General features: G+C 51.2%; 1 protein-coding gene across 1 annotated transcript; it reads left to right on the plus strand.

The window, feature by feature from the left end:
• The first annotated feature begins 1,049 nt into the window (after positions 1-1,049).
• Positions 1,050-15,915, plus strand: FKBP4 (FKBP prolyl isomerase 4). The gene is made up of 10 exons (XM_081333089.1): positions 1,050-1,250; positions 2,221-2,365; positions 4,073-4,215; positions 6,404-6,524; positions 8,260-8,416; positions 8,577-8,667; positions 9,931-10,014; positions 11,585-11,770; positions 12,417-12,656; positions 13,846-15,915. Exons 1-10 carry the CDS (start codon positions 1,131-1,133, stop codon positions 13,942-13,944), a joined length of 1,386 nt encoding a protein of 461 aa, XP_081189215.1. The 5' UTR covers positions 1,050-1,130; the 3' UTR covers positions 13,945-15,915.
• The last annotated feature ends 1,665 nt before the right edge of the window (positions 15,916-17,580 follow it).

The raw sequence follows: 17,580 nt of genomic DNA on the forward strand, positions 1-17,580 counted from the left end.
GCGTTCCGCCAATACAAGGCAGGGCGTCGTCGCCAGGCCATCCATCAGGGGCCGTTCGGGATCCCGGCTCGCTTCCCGGGCTTCTTTCCCTCTCTTTCTCTCTCACACACACACACACACACACGCGCGCGCGCGCGCCTCCTGCCTCGCTTCTGGGGCCGCTCTCCTCTTTTCCAACTCTCCCTGCCTGCGCGCGCAGCTTCGGCCTGTTTTTTTTTCCCTCTCCCCCTCCCGCGCTCGGGAGCCCGCCCCGCTCCTCGGGCCGCTCTCTCCCCACTCCCTGCTTGCGCGCGCAGCTTCGGCCTGTTTTTTTTTTTTCCCCTCTCCCCCTCCTGCGCTCGGGAGCCCGCCCCGCTCCTCGGGCCGCTCTCTCCCCACTCCCTGCTTGCGCGCGCAGCTTCGGCCTGTTTTTTTTTTTTCCCCTCTCCCCCTCCTGCGCTCGGGAGCCCGCCCCGCTCCTCGGGCCGCTCTCTCCCCACTCCCTGCTTGCGCGCGCAGCTTCGGCCTCTCTCTCTCTCTCTCTCTCTCTCTCTCTCGGGAGCCCGCCCCGCTTCTCGGGCCGCTGTCTCTCCTCTTTCTCCACTCTCCCTGCTGCGCGCGCAGCTTCGGCCTTTTTTTTTTCCCTCTCCCCCTCCCCCTGCTCCGCTCGGGAGCCCGCCCCGCTTCTCGGGCCGCTCTCTCCTCACTCCCTGATTGCGCGCGCAGCTTTGGCCTCGCTCTCTCTCTCTCTTTCTCTCTCTCTCGCCCACCCCGCTTCTCGGGCCGCTCTCTCTCCTCTTTCTCCACTCTCCCTGCTGCGCGCGCAGCTTCGGCCTTTTTTTTTTTTTCCCTCTCCCCCTCCCCCTCCTCCGCTCGGGAGCCCGCCCTGCTTCTCAGGCCGCTCTCTCTCTCCACTCCCTGCTTGCGCGCGCAGCTTCGGCCTCGCGCGCTCGCTCTCTCTCTCTCTCTCTCTCTCTCTCTCGGGAGCCCGCCCCGCTTCTCGGGCCGCTCTCTCTCCGCTTTCTCCACTCTCCCTGCTGCGCGCGCAGCTTCGGCCTGTGTGTTTTTTCCCCTCCCCTCCCCCCTGCCGCGCCGCCTGTTGGTCCCGCGCGGGCGAGCGAGGAGCGAGCGAGCCTCAGAGCGGCGGCGCCATGACGGCGGAGGAGCGCGGGGCTGAGGAGATGAGCGCGGCGGAGGCGGCGGCCACGGCGGCCACGGCGGTGGCCGAGGGCCTGGACATCACGGCCAAGAGCGACGGCGGCGTCCTCAAGGTGGGCGGAGGCGCCCCGCTCGAGCGCGGCCTGAGCGCCCGCCTCTCCCCGCCTCCCGCGCCAGCCTCCGCCGAGGCCTCGCACCGGCGCCCGGCCGCTGCAGCTCTGGGAACGGCCGGTCCGAAGGGCCGCGGCTGCCGGGACCGAATTCGGGCGGGCGGGGGGGGGTCGGCAATGTGGGGGGGCTGTTGGGGTGGGGGGCTGTTAAGGGTGTGGGGGGGCTATTAGAGGAGGTGGGAGGGCTATTGAGGGTTTGGAAGGGCTATTGCGGGGGGGGCTGTTAAGGGGATGAGGGGTTATTGGGGTGGGGGGGCTGTTAAGGGGGTGGGGGGCTATTAGAGGAGGTGGGAGGGCTATTGTGGGGGGCTGTTAGGATGAGGGTTTATTGGGGTGAGGGGGCTGTTAAGGGGGTGGGGGGCTATTAGAGGAGGTGGGAGGGCTATTGAGGGCTTGGAAGGGCTATTGCGGGGGGCTAAGAGGATGGGGTTATTGGGGTGGGGGACTTTTAAGGGGGTGGGGGGCTATTGGTTTGGAAGGGCTATTGGGGGCTGTTAAGGGGATGAGGGGTTATTGGGGTGGGGGCTGTTAGGGGGGTGAGACGGTTGTTGGGGGTTTGGGTTCTGTTGGGGTGGGGGGCTATTGGAGGTGGGAGGGCTATTGGGGTGGGGTGGGGGTTTAAGGGCCTTGTTAGGGGATGCGGGGCTGTTAAGGGTAGGGGGGGTGTCAGGCCTCTCAGCCACCCCCTCTCCCCCCCTTTTCTGTCTTCCTGGTCAGACGGAAAGCGGTCCTCTGCGTTCCACCTGCTCAGGACCAGCCAGCTCTCGCTTTGCAACCCCAGGTCGCTAAGCCGGAGCGCCAGGCTCTCTCCTGGCACCATAAAGGGAGGTCCTGTCTGGCTTGGCTTGGTGGAGCGTGGCTTTCGGACGGGCACTCAAATGGGCTCTGTTTCCTTTCTCTCTCTCCCTGGCAGGTGGTCAAGAAAGAAGGGACGGGCACTGAATGCCCCATGATAGGGGACAAAGTGACCGTCCACTACACTGGATGGCTTCTGGATGGCACCAAGTTTGACTCCAGCCGGGACCGGAAGGACAAATTCTCCTTTGATTTTGGAAAAGGTGGTGTCTCCCCCGGCTCCTCGGAAGTGGTTTCCATCTTTCTTCTCAACTCGCCATTTATTTCTATCCTGCCTTTATTGTTTCAGAAATAGCTCGGTGCGGCCAAGACAGCCAACACGCAGCCGCCTCCTACGTCACAATAAATGATAACGCTAGTTTTCCTGTCCAGACTTCCACGGGGAATTCAGTGGCTGCCGTCTGTTCCACTGTACCGTGGACTGACTTGCACAAATACGATTTTATACGATCGATACTTTTATTTTTTGGGACCGAATTCCGGCTATTATTTGATGGGGCCAATTGAATGTGATAAAAACCCGCAAGCCAGTAAAACATTCATTCTCAAAACGCTGTGGGAAACGTAGGGTGATCTTCAGCTTCTTAAAAGCGTGGAAAGAAAAACGTATCTGGATGGTGAGATGAGAAATCAGACGGCAAGCTCTAGCTTGCCCAAATTAAAATCCCGATGGGTCTTTTGAATAGTACAGGTAGTCCTTAACTTGCAACAGTTCATTTAGTAACCGTTCAGACTTACAGTGTCAATGAAAAAAGTGACTTAGGACCATTTCCCGCACTTCCAATCACCGCAGCATCCCCACGGTCAGGTTATCCAAATTCAGGAGCTTGGCAGCTGACTCATTTATGACGGTTGCCCTGTTCTGGGATCACGTGATTACCTTTTTGTGACGAGCAGAGTCAAATGGGGAAGCCAGATTCGCTTAATAACCACGTCACTAATGTAACAGCTGCAGCGATTCGCTTAAAAACTCTGCCGAGAAAAGTCATAAAACAGGGCAATATTCACTTGACAAGCATCTCACTTAGCAACAGAAACGTTGGCCTCATTTGTAGTAATAATAATAATAATAATAATAATAATAATAATAATAATAATAATAATAATAATAATAATAATTTTATTTATATACCGCCCTTCTCCCGAAGGACTCAGGGCGGTGAACAGGGCAAACATATAAAAATACAAAGATACAAAAGTTAAAAAAGAATTAAACACAATGCCCAAGCTAAAACAATAAATAGATATATTAAAAACAACAGTAAAATCCCAACCCATCCCCCATCAGGCCAGGCGGGCTTGTTCGAATAAGTGAGTCTTCAGATCGCGTCGGAAGGAGCGAAGGTCGGGCGCCATCCGGAGCTCGACCGGCAACCGATTCCATAAATCCGGGGCGCCCACAGAGAAGGACCTCCCCCTGGGGGCCACCAGACGACATTCTCTGACCGGAGGCACCCTGAGGAGGCCCTCTGTGTGGGAACGCAGAAGTTAAGGACTACCTATACTGGGATGAATAAAGAGAGGGTGCAAATCAGGCCAGTAATAATTTCCTTATCGTGGACGAAAGATTCGTAATGCAAAAAGGACGTTTTGTCTCAGCCCTTCGCCGAACGGAAGCCGATGTTTGGGGCTCCTGCAGTTTTGCCTCCTCGCAGACAGAACGCAAGGGACAACAACGCCTTTTTACCCGAGCTGGCAGAAACGGCTTTGTCCTAGTTTCTCATTGAATTGCCCAGAAGAGAACTCTGTAGGGAAATGTTATATTTTTCTGACAATTCCTGAAGGGCGGGAGTCTTCTCTTGTTGCTGATAGTCGCCCTGCTTTTGAGCAATCCTTGCGGGAGATGCGTCTCCTTTTTCTTTAGAAGTTCAGTTTGAGTAACTTTGTCGTCTTTATTTTTTTGTGGTCAGGTGAGGTGATCAAAGCATGGGACATCGTTGTGGGAACGATGAAGATCGGAGAAGTCTGTCAGATTGTCTGCAAACCAGAATATGCCTATGGCTCTGCTGGCAGCCCCCCCAAGATACCTGCTAATGCCACCTTATTTTTTGAGGTAAGCTTGATGGGCTACTATCTCTCGGCCTCCCCTGCCCCCAATCTGTTCTCTATTCCCTTGCAGCCACTGTGGACGTATTGTTCTGTCCCAGCCTACTTATGTTACTTCACGAGGACAAACCCTTCTTTTAACAAGTAGGCTGGAAAACTAGCCCTTTTTATTTGGTACAGAATGCGGCCGCGAGAGTTGTCTTGGGAGTTTCCCGGTACTCCCATGTTACACCTTTGCTCCGCGAGCTACATTGGTTACCAGTTGTCTTCCGGGTGAGATTCAAGGTTTTGGTTATGATCTTCAAGTCCTTACATGGCATGGGTCCGGGGTACCTCGAGGACCACCTACTGCCGGCGTCAACCTCCCTCCGCCCTGTGCGTTCCCACAGAGAGGGCCTCCTCAGGGTGCCTCCGGTCAGGGAATGTCGACTGGTGGCCCCCAGGGGGAGGGCCTTCTCTGTGGGCGCACCGGCTCTATGGAACCAACTGCCGGTTGAGCTCCGGATGGCATCGGACCTTCGCTCCTTCCGGCGCGGCCTGAAGACCCACTTGTTTGAACTAGCTGGTCTGGCCTGATGGGGGACGTTAGGGTTTTTTTAATGGGTTTTTTATTGTTATTGTATTTTTAATTGGGCACTTGTTTAATTCCTTTTTAATTTTTGTATTTGCTATTTATATATGCCCTGTTCACCGCCCTGAGTCCTTCGGGAGAAGGGCGGTATACAAATTTAATAAAAGTAAAGTAAAGAGTGACAGACCTGATAATTGTCCCAAAGGCAAAACGGAGCATGAGTCAAACAGGAAATAGTTCACAGGCAAAGCAAACAAAACATGATCCCTTGAAACTGGAATCCTTTGCAAACGCTCACCTTCAGCAACCAGCTCTGCCCACACCTTCCCTTTTTATTAAGCAGCCCCAAGGCGTGGCTTCTCAATGCCTTTCTCCTCCTCCCTTGGAACTGCCCCATTGCCTCCCTCTGTCCTACTCGTGTGGCCTGTCTGCGTTTACGAGCGTCTATAAAGTCCTCCAGCTGTGCATCCTCCGAGTCTGACTCAGCTTCCCAGCACAGCTGGGTCTCAGCCTGAGCATGAGTGTAAGGGCCAGGCTCTTCATCAAATTGTAAGTCCTGGGGCTCATCAGAGCCTTCCTCCGACTCTGATGGCTCCCCAGTCTCCTCCTCCTCCTCCTCCTCCTCCTCCTCCTCTTCTGATTCCCCAGACTTAGCTGCCAGGATCACAGGCTGGCACGGAATCACAACATGTATTTCTTCTCCCTAGCAACCTGGCCCAATGTGCCTTGTTCTCAGCCTTGCCCTCTCCTTGCAGGGAACCCCCACCTAACGTTATACAGGTAGTCCTCAGCTTACAGCAGTGAGTTTAGAGACCGTTCAGAGTTGCAAGGGCACTGGAAAAAAGTGGACTTATGGCCGTTTTTCATCCTTATCCCCATGGCAGCATCCCTATGGCCACCTGATCAGAATTCAGATGCTTGGCAACTGGCATGTGCTTGTGACAGTTGCAGTGTCCTGGGGTCACCTGAACACCTTTTGCGGCCTTCTGACCAGCCATGTCAAGGGGGAAGTCGCATCAATTTCGCCACCGTGTTATTATCGTTTTCCCCCCGGAAATAAGACCCCACTGGAAAATAAGCCCCAATGAGCATGATTTCCCCCCCGGACGGTTGTAATATTAAGCCCCGCCCCCAGTTAAGATCAGCCAGAGGGATGCATTTAGTAGCGTATTTCCCCCGAAAATAAGACCTAACTGGAAAACAAGCGCTATTGCGTCTTTTGGAGCAAAATTAATATAAGACCCAGTTTTATTTTTTGGGGGGAGGAACACGTTAACTTTGACATATACAGTGATTCACTTAACAACTGTACAGGAAAGGTCGTAAAATGGGGCGAGATTGGCTTAACTAATTGTCTCGCTTAACAACAGAAATGTTGGGCTCAGCTGCGCTCGTACGTCGAGGGCCACCTGTGTAGTTCCTGAGTCCAAAGGTGGGGTACAAACCGAAGAAGCAAGCAGTTCTGTGATAGGGAATCTATTCCTTAAGTCAAACTTCTTTCCCCCCATCCCCCTTTGGTCGTTTCGATTGTGCTCCGGCTCGCTGTCGTGTGTCTTTCTGGTTTAAGCCTGTGATCTGATCCCTCCTCAGTGGAAACCTTGCTTCCTCTGAATTCTTCCTCTAGATAGAACTGTTTGAGTTCAGGGGAAAAGACTTGACCGATGAGGAAGACGGGGGAATAATTCGGCGGATCCGAAAGAAGGGAGAAGGCTATTCCAAACCCAACGAGGGAGCCTTGGTCGAGAGTGAGTATCGGAAGAGCTGGGATGACTTAAAGCAGGGGTGGAGAACTCTGCTCCTTTGGTGGCCTGTGGACTTCAACTCCCAGGATGCCTGAGCCAGTCCACAAGGCCTGAAGGGGCCGTACTTCCTCACCCCTGATTTAAACGTGTGCTGGATTATTAATCCGGATTTCAGGGCCCTGAAATCCAGATGATTAATCCAGCATATGCTTACATCTGTAGAGTGTTGTGTTGAAATACAGGCAGTCCTTGACCTTTACCCTTTCAGCCAGATTTACCCAAGGAAGAGCCTGTTGTGCAGATGTTCCCTTTTACTGTCACACGCGCTCAATTATGCTCGTCACCTGAGATGATGTCTCAGCCGTTTGTTCTTTCACTCTTCTGGGCACATCTGTCTTTGGGGCTGTCCCAGGAGGCAATGGACCATGCCTCCTTCCTGCACTCGCAGCATGCTGGGAAATGTTGATGTGACTCCTTGCACCTTTTGAGTGTGGCTCACTGCAGCGGTGGTCCCCAACCTTACGAATAGGATAGGATAGAACATAGAATAGAATAAGAAGAATAGAATTAGAGTAGAATAGAAATTAGAATAGAATAGAGAATAGAAATGGAATGGTATAGAATAGAATAGAATATAGAATGGAATAGAATAGAATAGAATAGAGAATAGAATAAGGAATATAATTAGAATAGAGAATATTTATTTATTTATTTATTTGTTTTATATACCGCCCTTCTCCCGGAGGACTCAGGGCGGTGTACAGAGCAATAAAGTAAGAATACAATAAAGCAATAAAGTGAGAAAATTTTAAAACCCAAATCCATCAGGCCAGGCCGGCTTGTTGGAATAGATAAGTTTTTAGATCACGCCGGAAGGAGCGAAGGTCGGGGGCCATCCGGATTTCAGCTGGTAAGCGGTTCCAAAGGATTGGCGCACCCACCGAGAATGCTCTCCCCCTGGGGGTCACCAGCCGACATTCTCTGACCGGTGGCACCCTGAGGAGGCCCTCTCTGGGAGCGCACAGGATGGAGGGATGTTGAGAATAGAGAATAGAATTAGAATGGAATGGAATAGAATATAGAATACAATAGAATAAGAAGAATATAATTAGAATAGAAACTAGAATAGAACCGAGTAGAATAGAAATAATGATAGAATTGAAATGGAAAAGATAGAGAATAGAATAAGAATATAATTAGAATGGAATAGAAACTACAATAAAAATAAGAATGGAATTAGAATGGAATAGAATAAGAATAGGTATAGAAAGTAGAATAGAATAGAGGATAGAATAGAATAGAGATAAGAATGGAATGGAACAGAATAGAATAGTAGAATAGAATAATAGAGTTGGAAGGGACCTTGGAGGTCATCTAGTCCAACCCCCTGCTCAGGCAGGAAACCTTAGACCATTTCAGACAAATGGCTGTCCAGTCTCTTCTTAAAAAGTTACAGTGTTGGAATACCCACAACTGCTGGAGGCCAGTTGTTCCACGGGTTAATTGTTCTGTCAGGAAATTTCTCCTTAGTTCTAGGTGTTCTTTAGTTCTTCCCTGCTTTACGGACCCGGGGGTGGGGCGGGGAGCAAATGGTTCCATGTGAGAAGGCGAGTGCGCTCGTTCGCATGCAGCTCCATTTGCGCAAGTGCCTGCCGTAGCCCGTGGGGGTTGGGCGAGCCCTGCTCCACAGAACGAACGTCAGTAATCGGATCTAAATAGGCGCTCCTTTTCATGCCAGTTGAGATTGAAGGCCGGCACGGAGATCGAGTATTTGACAAACGAGAGTTGCGCTTTGAAGTAGGCGAGGCAGAAAACTACGACCTTCCTCCTGGCTTGGACAAAACACTACAGAAAATGGAAAAGCTGGAAGAGGCTGTGGTTTACCTGAAGCCCAGGTAAGCCTTTTTGCCCTGAACTGGTCTTGGCTGAGTGAATCTTTGGCGGCCAAGCTCCACTCTGGGGAACGAAATGATGGGGTGGTGGGTCCTGCACGCCAGACGCTATCAAGGGAGAACTACTTTGCTCCTAAAACATCTCGCGCGTCTCTCTCAACAGCTACGGCTTTGGAAGTGTCGGGAAGCCAAAGTTTCAGATCCCTCCGGATGCCGACTTGCAATACGAAATCAAACTCAAAAGCTTCGAAAAGGTACCTAAGGCTGCACTTCTGCAGGTGCAGAGGGGATGGGGAGACAATTGGCCTCAAGCAACAGGCTGGTGCTTTTTTTTTTTTTGTAATTTTACTACATTTTTTTTTACCGAACCTCATTTGTTTTATTCAACTGCAAAGTGTACAGTTTACACATTGAGGTTTAATACACCATGCAGGTTTTTTCACACAGCAACTTTGCTGTCGAAAGACGTTTGTTTTGTTCTCCTTGGTCCCATCGAGTTTTTAAGTTTGGGAGAAATCCAATGGTGTCCACGCAGTAGGATTTCCTCTTTTCCCATCACTTCTGCTCGGTGTGTGATCAAACTGTCCTTAATTATTCATTTAATTTGTACGACTGCCCATCTCCCCTAGGTGACTTTGGATAGTGAAGCGGGCTTAAAATGTTAAAGATAAAAATACAGAATGTAAATGTAAACTTAACGCGCACGGATAAAATGAAAAAGGGGGTACTTGACCCAAAAAAAGGAGAAAAGTGATGAAGTACAGGTAGTCCTCGACTTACAACAGTTCGCTTAGTGACTGTTCAAAGTTACAATGGTGCTGAAAAAAGTGCCCCCTTTCCCCCACCCAAGCCACAGCCGAGCAAGACACCTGCCTGCCCGCCTGGCGGCGCTCTTCCTCCTGTCTGAGGTTTTCATTGTGAGCATTTCTGTTGAGGATTGGCAGCAGGGGTGGGGTGGGGGGTGTTTGGTTTTTATTGCCCCCCCCTCTCTGCTGGGTGGTTGCAGCAGGTTTTGGTCACGTCACATGACCCTGGGACACTGTGACCGTCATAAATATGAATCAGTTGCCAAGCATCTGAATGTAAATCACAAGAACCCTGGAGATGCTGCAACATTCCAGCTGATCGGCGCTTCTTCTGGGCTCAGAAGCGCCAGGATCGGCGCTGAGCTCCAGCTGGATCCTGGTGCTGATCCTGGTGCTTCCGCTGAGCCCTGACAGCCCTGCAGCTCCAGCCGTCTCTCGCTCAGGCTTGTGCGGTGCTGCCCCCGGTTCAGCTCCTTCCCTTCCCCCGCTACCACTTTTCTAGGGTGGCCGCGTACCACCTGCCAGGTGCCAATGTACCACAGGTGGTACCCGTGCCACTGGTTGAAAAGCCCTGGTCTATGGCTGCCTCTTGAAAGAAAGCCCTTGTCCAGCTCGCCTTCCGCCGAGATGTCGCCTTGCCCTGTGCCCTTCTTCCGCGGGCGGTCTTCCAGCCACGACGGTTGCCGATTTGGCTCTTTGGTGTTTCCTCAGGCGAAGGAGCCCTGGGAGATGAACACGCAGGAGAAGCTGGAACAAAGCGGCATTGCAAAAGAAAAAGGCACCCAGTATTTCAAAGTAAGTGTCAAGGTCCCCGACTGGTGGATCCCAACGGAGTAAGCACCGCTGAGTCTTTCTGCTCTCTGTCAGAAAACTTGATTGAGTGCACCATTTTGGCCCAGATGAATAGAAAACCAGCTCTGGCTAACTGGTGCCAAATCCGTCTATTAAAAGTATAGAAACTCTCTTCTCCCCCCCCCCCAACCTCACATTCCCCAGTTAAGCTTCAGACAGTTATTATGACAGAGGGTCTTCTTCGTGAACCCATCTTGAATGACCTTGGTTCTCAGGCATCGCAGGTCCCTCTCCCCTCCCCCTGGTCTGTAGACAAGCTACGAAACGGCATCGGCTGAAAGCAACTCGCGGAAGCCAAGTTTGTGTTGAGTGTAGCCCTTATTTTGCCTACGCTTCAGAGGTAAGCAGTGGAGAAAGGACAGGAGGGGTGCGTGATCTGTGGAGTGCAAGACTCCGAAGGTTTAAGACAAGAAGCACTTCAGGAACTGTTCTAGAACCCATTTGCAACGGCTCAAAAGGCAGGTGGCCCTTGTTTTAACAACTGCTCAGTCAGCATCTGGTTTGAATTTACAATGAGTTTGTGAATGTGGTGCACCTCCGGGGTGGAATCCCAAAGGTGTTTTTTTTTCCCCACGAGGTCATTGGACTTGTTTTTTTTTTTGAAGACGTTTCACTTCTCATCCCAGAAGCTTCTCCAGCTCTGACTGGGTGGTGGGGGAACAGGAGGATTTATACTCCTTGCAGACTGCTGGTCATTTGCCTCCTTTTAAGAGTCGTTGAGGCCACTTGGAGGCTTATCTGTGTCCTTAGTTGTCCCAAAGGTGCTTTTTTTTTCAAGAGGCAAATGGACTTTCCTGATTTTCTTTGAAGATGTTTCGCTTCTCATCCCAGAAGCTTCTTCGGCTCTGACTGGATGGTGGGGAAGGGAAGGATTTATATTCCTTGCAGAAAACTAGTCACTTGCCTTCTTTTAGAGAGTCGTTGAGGCCACCTGGAGGCTTACCTGCATCCTCAGGGTCACCTGAGTGGTGCAAATGGGTGTGGAGCCTTCTCGGCTGCAGGATGTTTTTTCTGTCCCGGGTCCCTTCACTGTTGGAGACAAGCGCAGGCGGTTGGGGACGGGTCCGTGTGGTCTGCGTCTCAAACTGAAGCGCAGGTGGTCTGCAATGTTTTCTGGAAATCTGTTCATTTTCCCCGCACCCTTCGAAGGCAGTTTATCCCAAAGTGCACAGCTAGATGTCCATGGAGATTCTCAGTCATCCAGGTCACGGCTGTCCCAAAGGTGCATTTTTTCAGGAGGCAACTGGACTTTCTCGTCTTCTTTGAAGACATTTCACGTCTCATCCAAGACGCTTCTTCAGATCATTTCCCCACCATCCCGTCATGGTGGATGGATGAGAAGCGAAACGTCCTCAAAAGAAAAAAACAACAAGAAAATCCAGTTGCCTCCTGAAAAAGCGCCTTTGGGACAACTTAAGATGACCTGGATGACCGCATGTCCCCATAGACACCTTCTGGCTGGAGGTTTCGCTTTTGGTCTTGCCCCGAGCTGACACCGACCTTGGTTTTCCAGGATGGGAAATACAAACGCGCCACCTTACAGTACAAGAAAACCGTATCTTGGCTGGAACACGAAACCGGCCTGTCGGATATGGAGAAGACAAAGTCCTTGAACTTGAGGCTGGCTGCCCATCTCAACTTGGCCATGTGCCACTTAAAGCTGAAAGAGTATTCCCAGGTCTTGGAGAACTGCAATAAGGTAAACGATGTTGCTCTTCGGGATTGTTGTGATTCAGGGTCAGCCTGTGGGTTCGGCAGTTGGGTCGGACGACTCAGAGGAGGAGGAGGGGGGGGTTGAAGATCTTGCTGATGAGAGCCCTCAGCCAGGCCCCTCCCACTTGGTCACCACGGAGACCCAGCTGTGTGAACCTGACAGCGTGGATGAAGATGACCCACAGCTGGCCCTGTTCAAGGACGCCCGACGCAGTCAATTAGGAGTAAACAGAGGAAGGCAATGGGGCTCCTCGGAAGGAGGCAGAGAGAAGCCACGCCCTGAACTGTTTAAAAGGGGAATGTGTGGGAGGGCTGGTTTGCTGAAGGCAACCGCTTGGATAGTTCCTGTTTCTTAGCTCATGTTTTATGGTTGGTGTCTTGTCTTGCTCTGTTTTATGTGAATAAATTTGGCAGGCTTTATTCCAGCCTCTTGCCGTTTGTAAAGGGGTTGTCCCTGCTTTTGATGCAGGGCCGGTAGCAGGCTGATACAGAACAGGGATGTCCACTTAACTCCCTCGCAGTTGGTCTCCTGGAGCAACTCTGAAGCGTTCCCACCCCGTTTTGCTGTGGGTCAGACCTTCGAGGGTCTGGGGGCAAAGCAAAACAACCCGCTATCCTAAAATCGTTTGCAGGCCCTGGAACTGGACAGCAACAACGAGAAGGGTCTCTTCCGGCGAGGGGAGGCTCGGCTGGCCATCAACGACTTTGAGCTAGCCAAGGCGGATTTCCAGAAGGTGCTACAGCTCTACCCAACTAACAAGGCAGCCAAAGCCCAGCTGATGATCTGCCAGCAAAAGGTCCGCGAGCAGCACGAAAGAGAGAAGAAAATGTACGCCAACATGTTCCAGAGGCTGGCGGACAAGGAAGCTAAGGTTAGCGCTCCGGGTGGAGTGAGGATAGGAGCCTTGGTGGCCCCGGGGGGTTAGAAAGCGGCATTGCAGGTCGACTCTGCCCACTGCCAGCAGTTCGCACGTCGCATTGTAATCGGCAAGAGAATTTGGCACAGGGAAAACCCAAAGGGCAACCTTTGCACTTGCAAAGGGGGTGCTTGGAGACAGAGTGAATCGCTCGGCTTCCGAGCACCCCATTTGCAAGCAGACGAAGCTTCTGGTCTCCTCCTGGGCGAAAAGGGTTTAGCGCATCCAGCTCACCTGCCTCCTCTCCCAGCCCTCAGACTTACCTGTATTGCGCCAAGGGGCCGGCGGGCTGTGGCTGCTGCTGGATACTGTCAACCTCCGTGCACACTGCCACTTGTCCTGGCCACGCTGCCTCCTTATTTCTGGGGTAGGACTTATATTAGGCCCACCCCCAAAAAATCAGGCTAGGGTTGAGTTTTGGGGTGGATCTTACTTTCGGGGAAACACGGTATCGTGTGTGCGTCTGTGTGTGTGTGTGTGTGTGGCAGCTGTCCTTTTGTGCCTTCCACCATCGAAAGGAGGAAAGTCCATGGTGGGTGGATCCTGTATCTCAAGTAACTGCAGGAGTAGTTAAGTCCCAGGACTATACTCCCAGGTTAAGGTCTGATGTTACCTTGGTCCTAATGGCGGAAGTCTGTTTTTTTTTGCCAGCTGGGTGTTCCTGCTAGTTCCCCCCTCCGCGTTGACTGTGCTACCTTCCTTTTCGTTTTGTGTTGTGTCCAAGCCTCGAGGCACTCGTTGTTTACCCTGGCCGCTGCTTTCCTTGCAAAAGGACCAGCCTGCCGTTAAAACAATTGACGGCCTAAGTTCCAGAGGTCACCTACCCGGTTGGTTAATCGATAAGCTGGTTAATCCATTACCCCACACCTTTGCACAGGAGGTACGATGGCAAAAGAGCGGTCTTTTCTGTACCTTCGTGCACAAGACGATCCAGGAATGAACTCCTGCTGCGTTGAAGCAGTCGTGTGTACCCCGTCACACCTGTTGGGACCTCCTTAACAAAGCTGCCTCTTTTCCTGGCCTGGCACTGTTAGCTTTGCAATCCCAGGACATAAGAAGCCTAGTGAACACACCCACACCCCTGTTCCAAATGAGGAAAAAAAAGAGACTTATTTTGGTTTTTCTCCTAACGCTTTTTCTCCAGCTGGGAGCTGACCCAGGATGCAAAGGAGAGGCGGCGGACCTGAAAGAGGGCAAGCAGAACGGCGTGGAGGAGAAAACAGAAGTTGACATAGAAATTTGAGGCCTGAGCGTCGACCCGTTAGTTTTCTAAAACTGAAGAATTTCCAGTGAACTAGACCTTTATTTTTCTATCTGATTACTCAGTAAGGGGCAGCGGCTGGGGAGGGGGCTGTTTAGTGTCTCCGTAGGGAACGGTGGCAGAGCAGGGCCAAGTTAACGTTTGATGTGTTATTTATTCGGTCATGCATCCTTACTCTTGTGGTTGTTGATTCTTGAAAGTTTCGTTAGGATCTTTTCCTCTTTTGAGTTTCCTCTCCTCCCTGGCAATCTTTCTCAGGTTCCAGCTTGGCCTAATCAAATTTCACATTTTACTCCCCTCACCTCCTTAACTTTTTTTTTTCTTTTCAAGTTTTAAAGAAAGTTTTATCTGCACATGCACACAGCTATTGCATGAGGGGCCTAAACGCACAACAGATCCCTTCTGCTGCGGCCTCTCCCTCCCTCTCTCTCCCTCCTTCTCTTCTCCTTTCTTTCTTTCTTTCTTTCTTTCTTTCTTTCTTTCTTTCTTTCTTTCTTTCTTTCTTTCTTTCTTTCTTTCTTTCTTTCTTTCTTCTTTCTTTCTTTCTCTTTCTTTCTTCCTCTTTCTTTCCTTTCTCTTCCTTCCTTTCTTTCCTTTTCTTTTTCTTTCTTTTCCTTCCTTCCTTTTCTTTCTCCCTTCTCTTCCTTCCTTTTCTTTCTCTTCCTTCCTTCTCTTCCTTTTCTTTCTTCCTTCTCTTTCTTTCTCTAGTCTGTCGATGTGGATTCTCATCTGTTCTGGACAGGGACGGCCACCCCTTCTTTTTTTAAGGGCTCCTCTTTTGCCGGCTGCATAAGAGGAAGAAACAGACCACCTACATCTTGAGCAGGAAACTGCCCAAACAGTCTGTAAGGTGGTAGCCCTCGGCCTGTAAAGAGAGATCTTTAAAAATCAGCAACGCCAGAGTCACCTTTGGCGAGAGGCAAGTTTGATCAATTGACTCTCTCTCTCTCTCTCTTTGCCTGGGGCCTCAACCAGCAGGAGCTTTGGGATAAAGAGGAAATATCAAAGTGCAGACAAACAGCATCTGGCCCAGACAGTTGCAGGTCACACACAAAGCCTTGCTGCACCGATGTTCCATTTTTTGGAAGGAGGCCACCCACAGGCCATAAGCCTGAAAATATCTGCCGGTCACAGGACATCCTTTTGCGCCACCCGTCAGAAACCCGCATCAGGTCAGAAATGCGCTTCTTACGGGAACCTCCATTTAGCGCAGACACACAAAGATAGATCACCCCTCATTAGGCCATTGGCCCAGTTCCACAACTCCCTGCCCACAGCTCACACCAACAGTTCGAGGTTTCACTCTTGTTCAGCCAGGTGGGAGAAAGTCAGATCACAAGTCCAACTGCTCAAGAAGTCAAAAAGGGTGAAAAAAAACAAAAAACAACTCGGAATAAAAGCCCAACGCAGGTCGAGGAAAGATAATATTTTAGATATCTGATCGGAGCTGATGGGTGGGGCAGCAGGACCGGAATTTACACTTCCAGCTCAGTTGGGCTCTTTGGAAAATTGGACATTCACGCCTCAGAGGTAATTGGGAAGAGGTGCGTCAAATCTCGGGAGCATGACGCCGCGCGCAGAAATCGGGGCCCTCTGCTCGCAGATTTGAAGGACCCCTTCCAAATTGTCATTGCCTGGTCTTGTTGCTTCACCGACTAAGTCTGAAGGGTGATGTGTGCGGATCGCCCAAGGGCCGAGCTCTGGCTGTTGGCCTTGGAATATGTTGCCACCCATCCATGCGTTCAGAAAGGGCAGCGAGCTGTTAGGCCCAGGCAGTCAAGAGGGAGATGTTAAGACGGACGGATGGAGCGAAGGCTGTGTGCATAAGTGGCGATGACTTCTGAAAGAAAAGCAGACACCGATGGAGTCGTTTCACGATTGGCTTTTTAAAGCAATTAACGCCAACAACTGCTCTGTTTTGCCCATTATGCAGATTAAAACTATTAAATCTCTGCTGCGTGTATGTGATTACTGGGCTGGGAAGATGGCTTTGGAAACGGCTTTCCCCAAATTCAGCCAAGAGAAAAAACTAACGAGGAAGGATTCCCTTCTCTTTTTAAGGTGAGGTTGCGCCGGGTTGCAGCGTGTAAGGCCCTGGAAGTGACCCCGAGACACAGGAGTGTGGGGTTTGCCCGGGTGCCCTCCGCCTCTTTGAAAGAGCAGCTGGCTTTACGGAGTCTTCATTGGCAATCGAGCGTAGTTTAGTAACATTTGCCTTGCATCAGCGACAAGTACCGAAATGTCAACTCTGCTTTTTTCTTTTCTTTGCGGAGCTTGAAGGGGTTGCGACTAAACTCCCGTTTTGAGTAAAAGCTCTTCCTTCTGAGGAACAAGACTCTCGGGTTAACGCTCGCCGTGCAATCCCTCTGGAGAAACCCATAGCCTGAAAGGTCACACGTGCTGCCCCAGTTCCCCAAACCACATTATCCACGTTATCCTCAAGTGCTCAAGACGTCAAGTGGGGGGGGGGAAGGGACCCTCTTCCTGGGGTGATCCCACAGCAGCCATGAAGGATCTACTTTCCCACCGTCACGGTTTCTGCAATTTCCTCTCCCTTGTTGGCACAGCGTCTTGTTTCTTTTGGGTTGCCAGCGCGAAGGATGTCGGATGACCTGATAGCAGTCTTCCGATATTTGAGGGGCTTCCACAAAAAAGAGGGGTGCGTGTGTCAGCTTATTTCCCAAAGCACCGGAAGGCCAGGCAAGGAACAATGGATGGAAACCGACCAAGGCGAGAAGCAACCTGGAATTAAGGAGAAACTTCCTAACCGTGAGGACAATCAACCAGTGGAACGGCTTTGCCTTCAGAGGTTGTGGGTGCTTTGTCACTGGAGGTTTTCGAGAAGAGACTGGACAGCCACTAGACAAGACTTGGTAGACGGTCTCCTGCTTGAGTAGAGCGTTGGGCTAGATGACCTCCAAGGCTCCTTCCAACTCTTGTTATTCCGTATTCTGGGCACAAGGTATCAAAAACTGCAAGGAGCTGATCAGAGTGGCTGTTGCTACTATTGCGATTTAGGAAAATGGAACCCAGAGACCAACTGGCCGAGGATGGCCCCAAAGTGTGCAGATCCTCAGACCGCTTTCTCTCTCCCAAGAGTCCTGCTTCTCCATCAACCCAGTTTAGGGGCCTGCAGAGGTTTCCCCCCAAAGTAGATCCCGGGTGTCAGAGGTCCCATCCAGCTGCTGAAGCGCCTCCCGCCTTGGTTTTTCCTTGGGTGCCAAGCGTCTCTGGCTCTCTTACAGAATAACAAGAGTTGGAAGGGACCTTGTAGGTCATCTAGTCCAACCCCCTCTTCAAGCAGGAGACCCTCTTACCATTTCTGTCAAGCCTCTGTTCCAGGCTCTTCTTGAACGCTTCCAGCGATGGAGCACCCACAACATCTGAAGGCATTGATTGTTCTCACCGTCAGAAAATTTCTCGTTTTCTAGGTTGACTCTCTCCTTGACCAGTCTCCACCTACTGTTCCTTGTCCGGCCTTCGGGAGCTTTGGAAAATAGCTTGTTCCCCCTCCTCTCTGTGGCAGCCCCGTCAAACATTGGAAGACTGCTGTTCCTTCTGGTACGGGAAGCAATATCTTGGAATAACGGGAACGTTACGAATTGAACGAGAAGGCTC

This window comes from Vipera berus, assembly GCF_964194415.1.
Source record: "Vipera berus genome assembly, chromosome: 7".
Lineage (NCBI taxonomy): Eukaryota > Metazoa > Chordata > Lepidosauria > Squamata > Viperidae > Vipera > Vipera berus.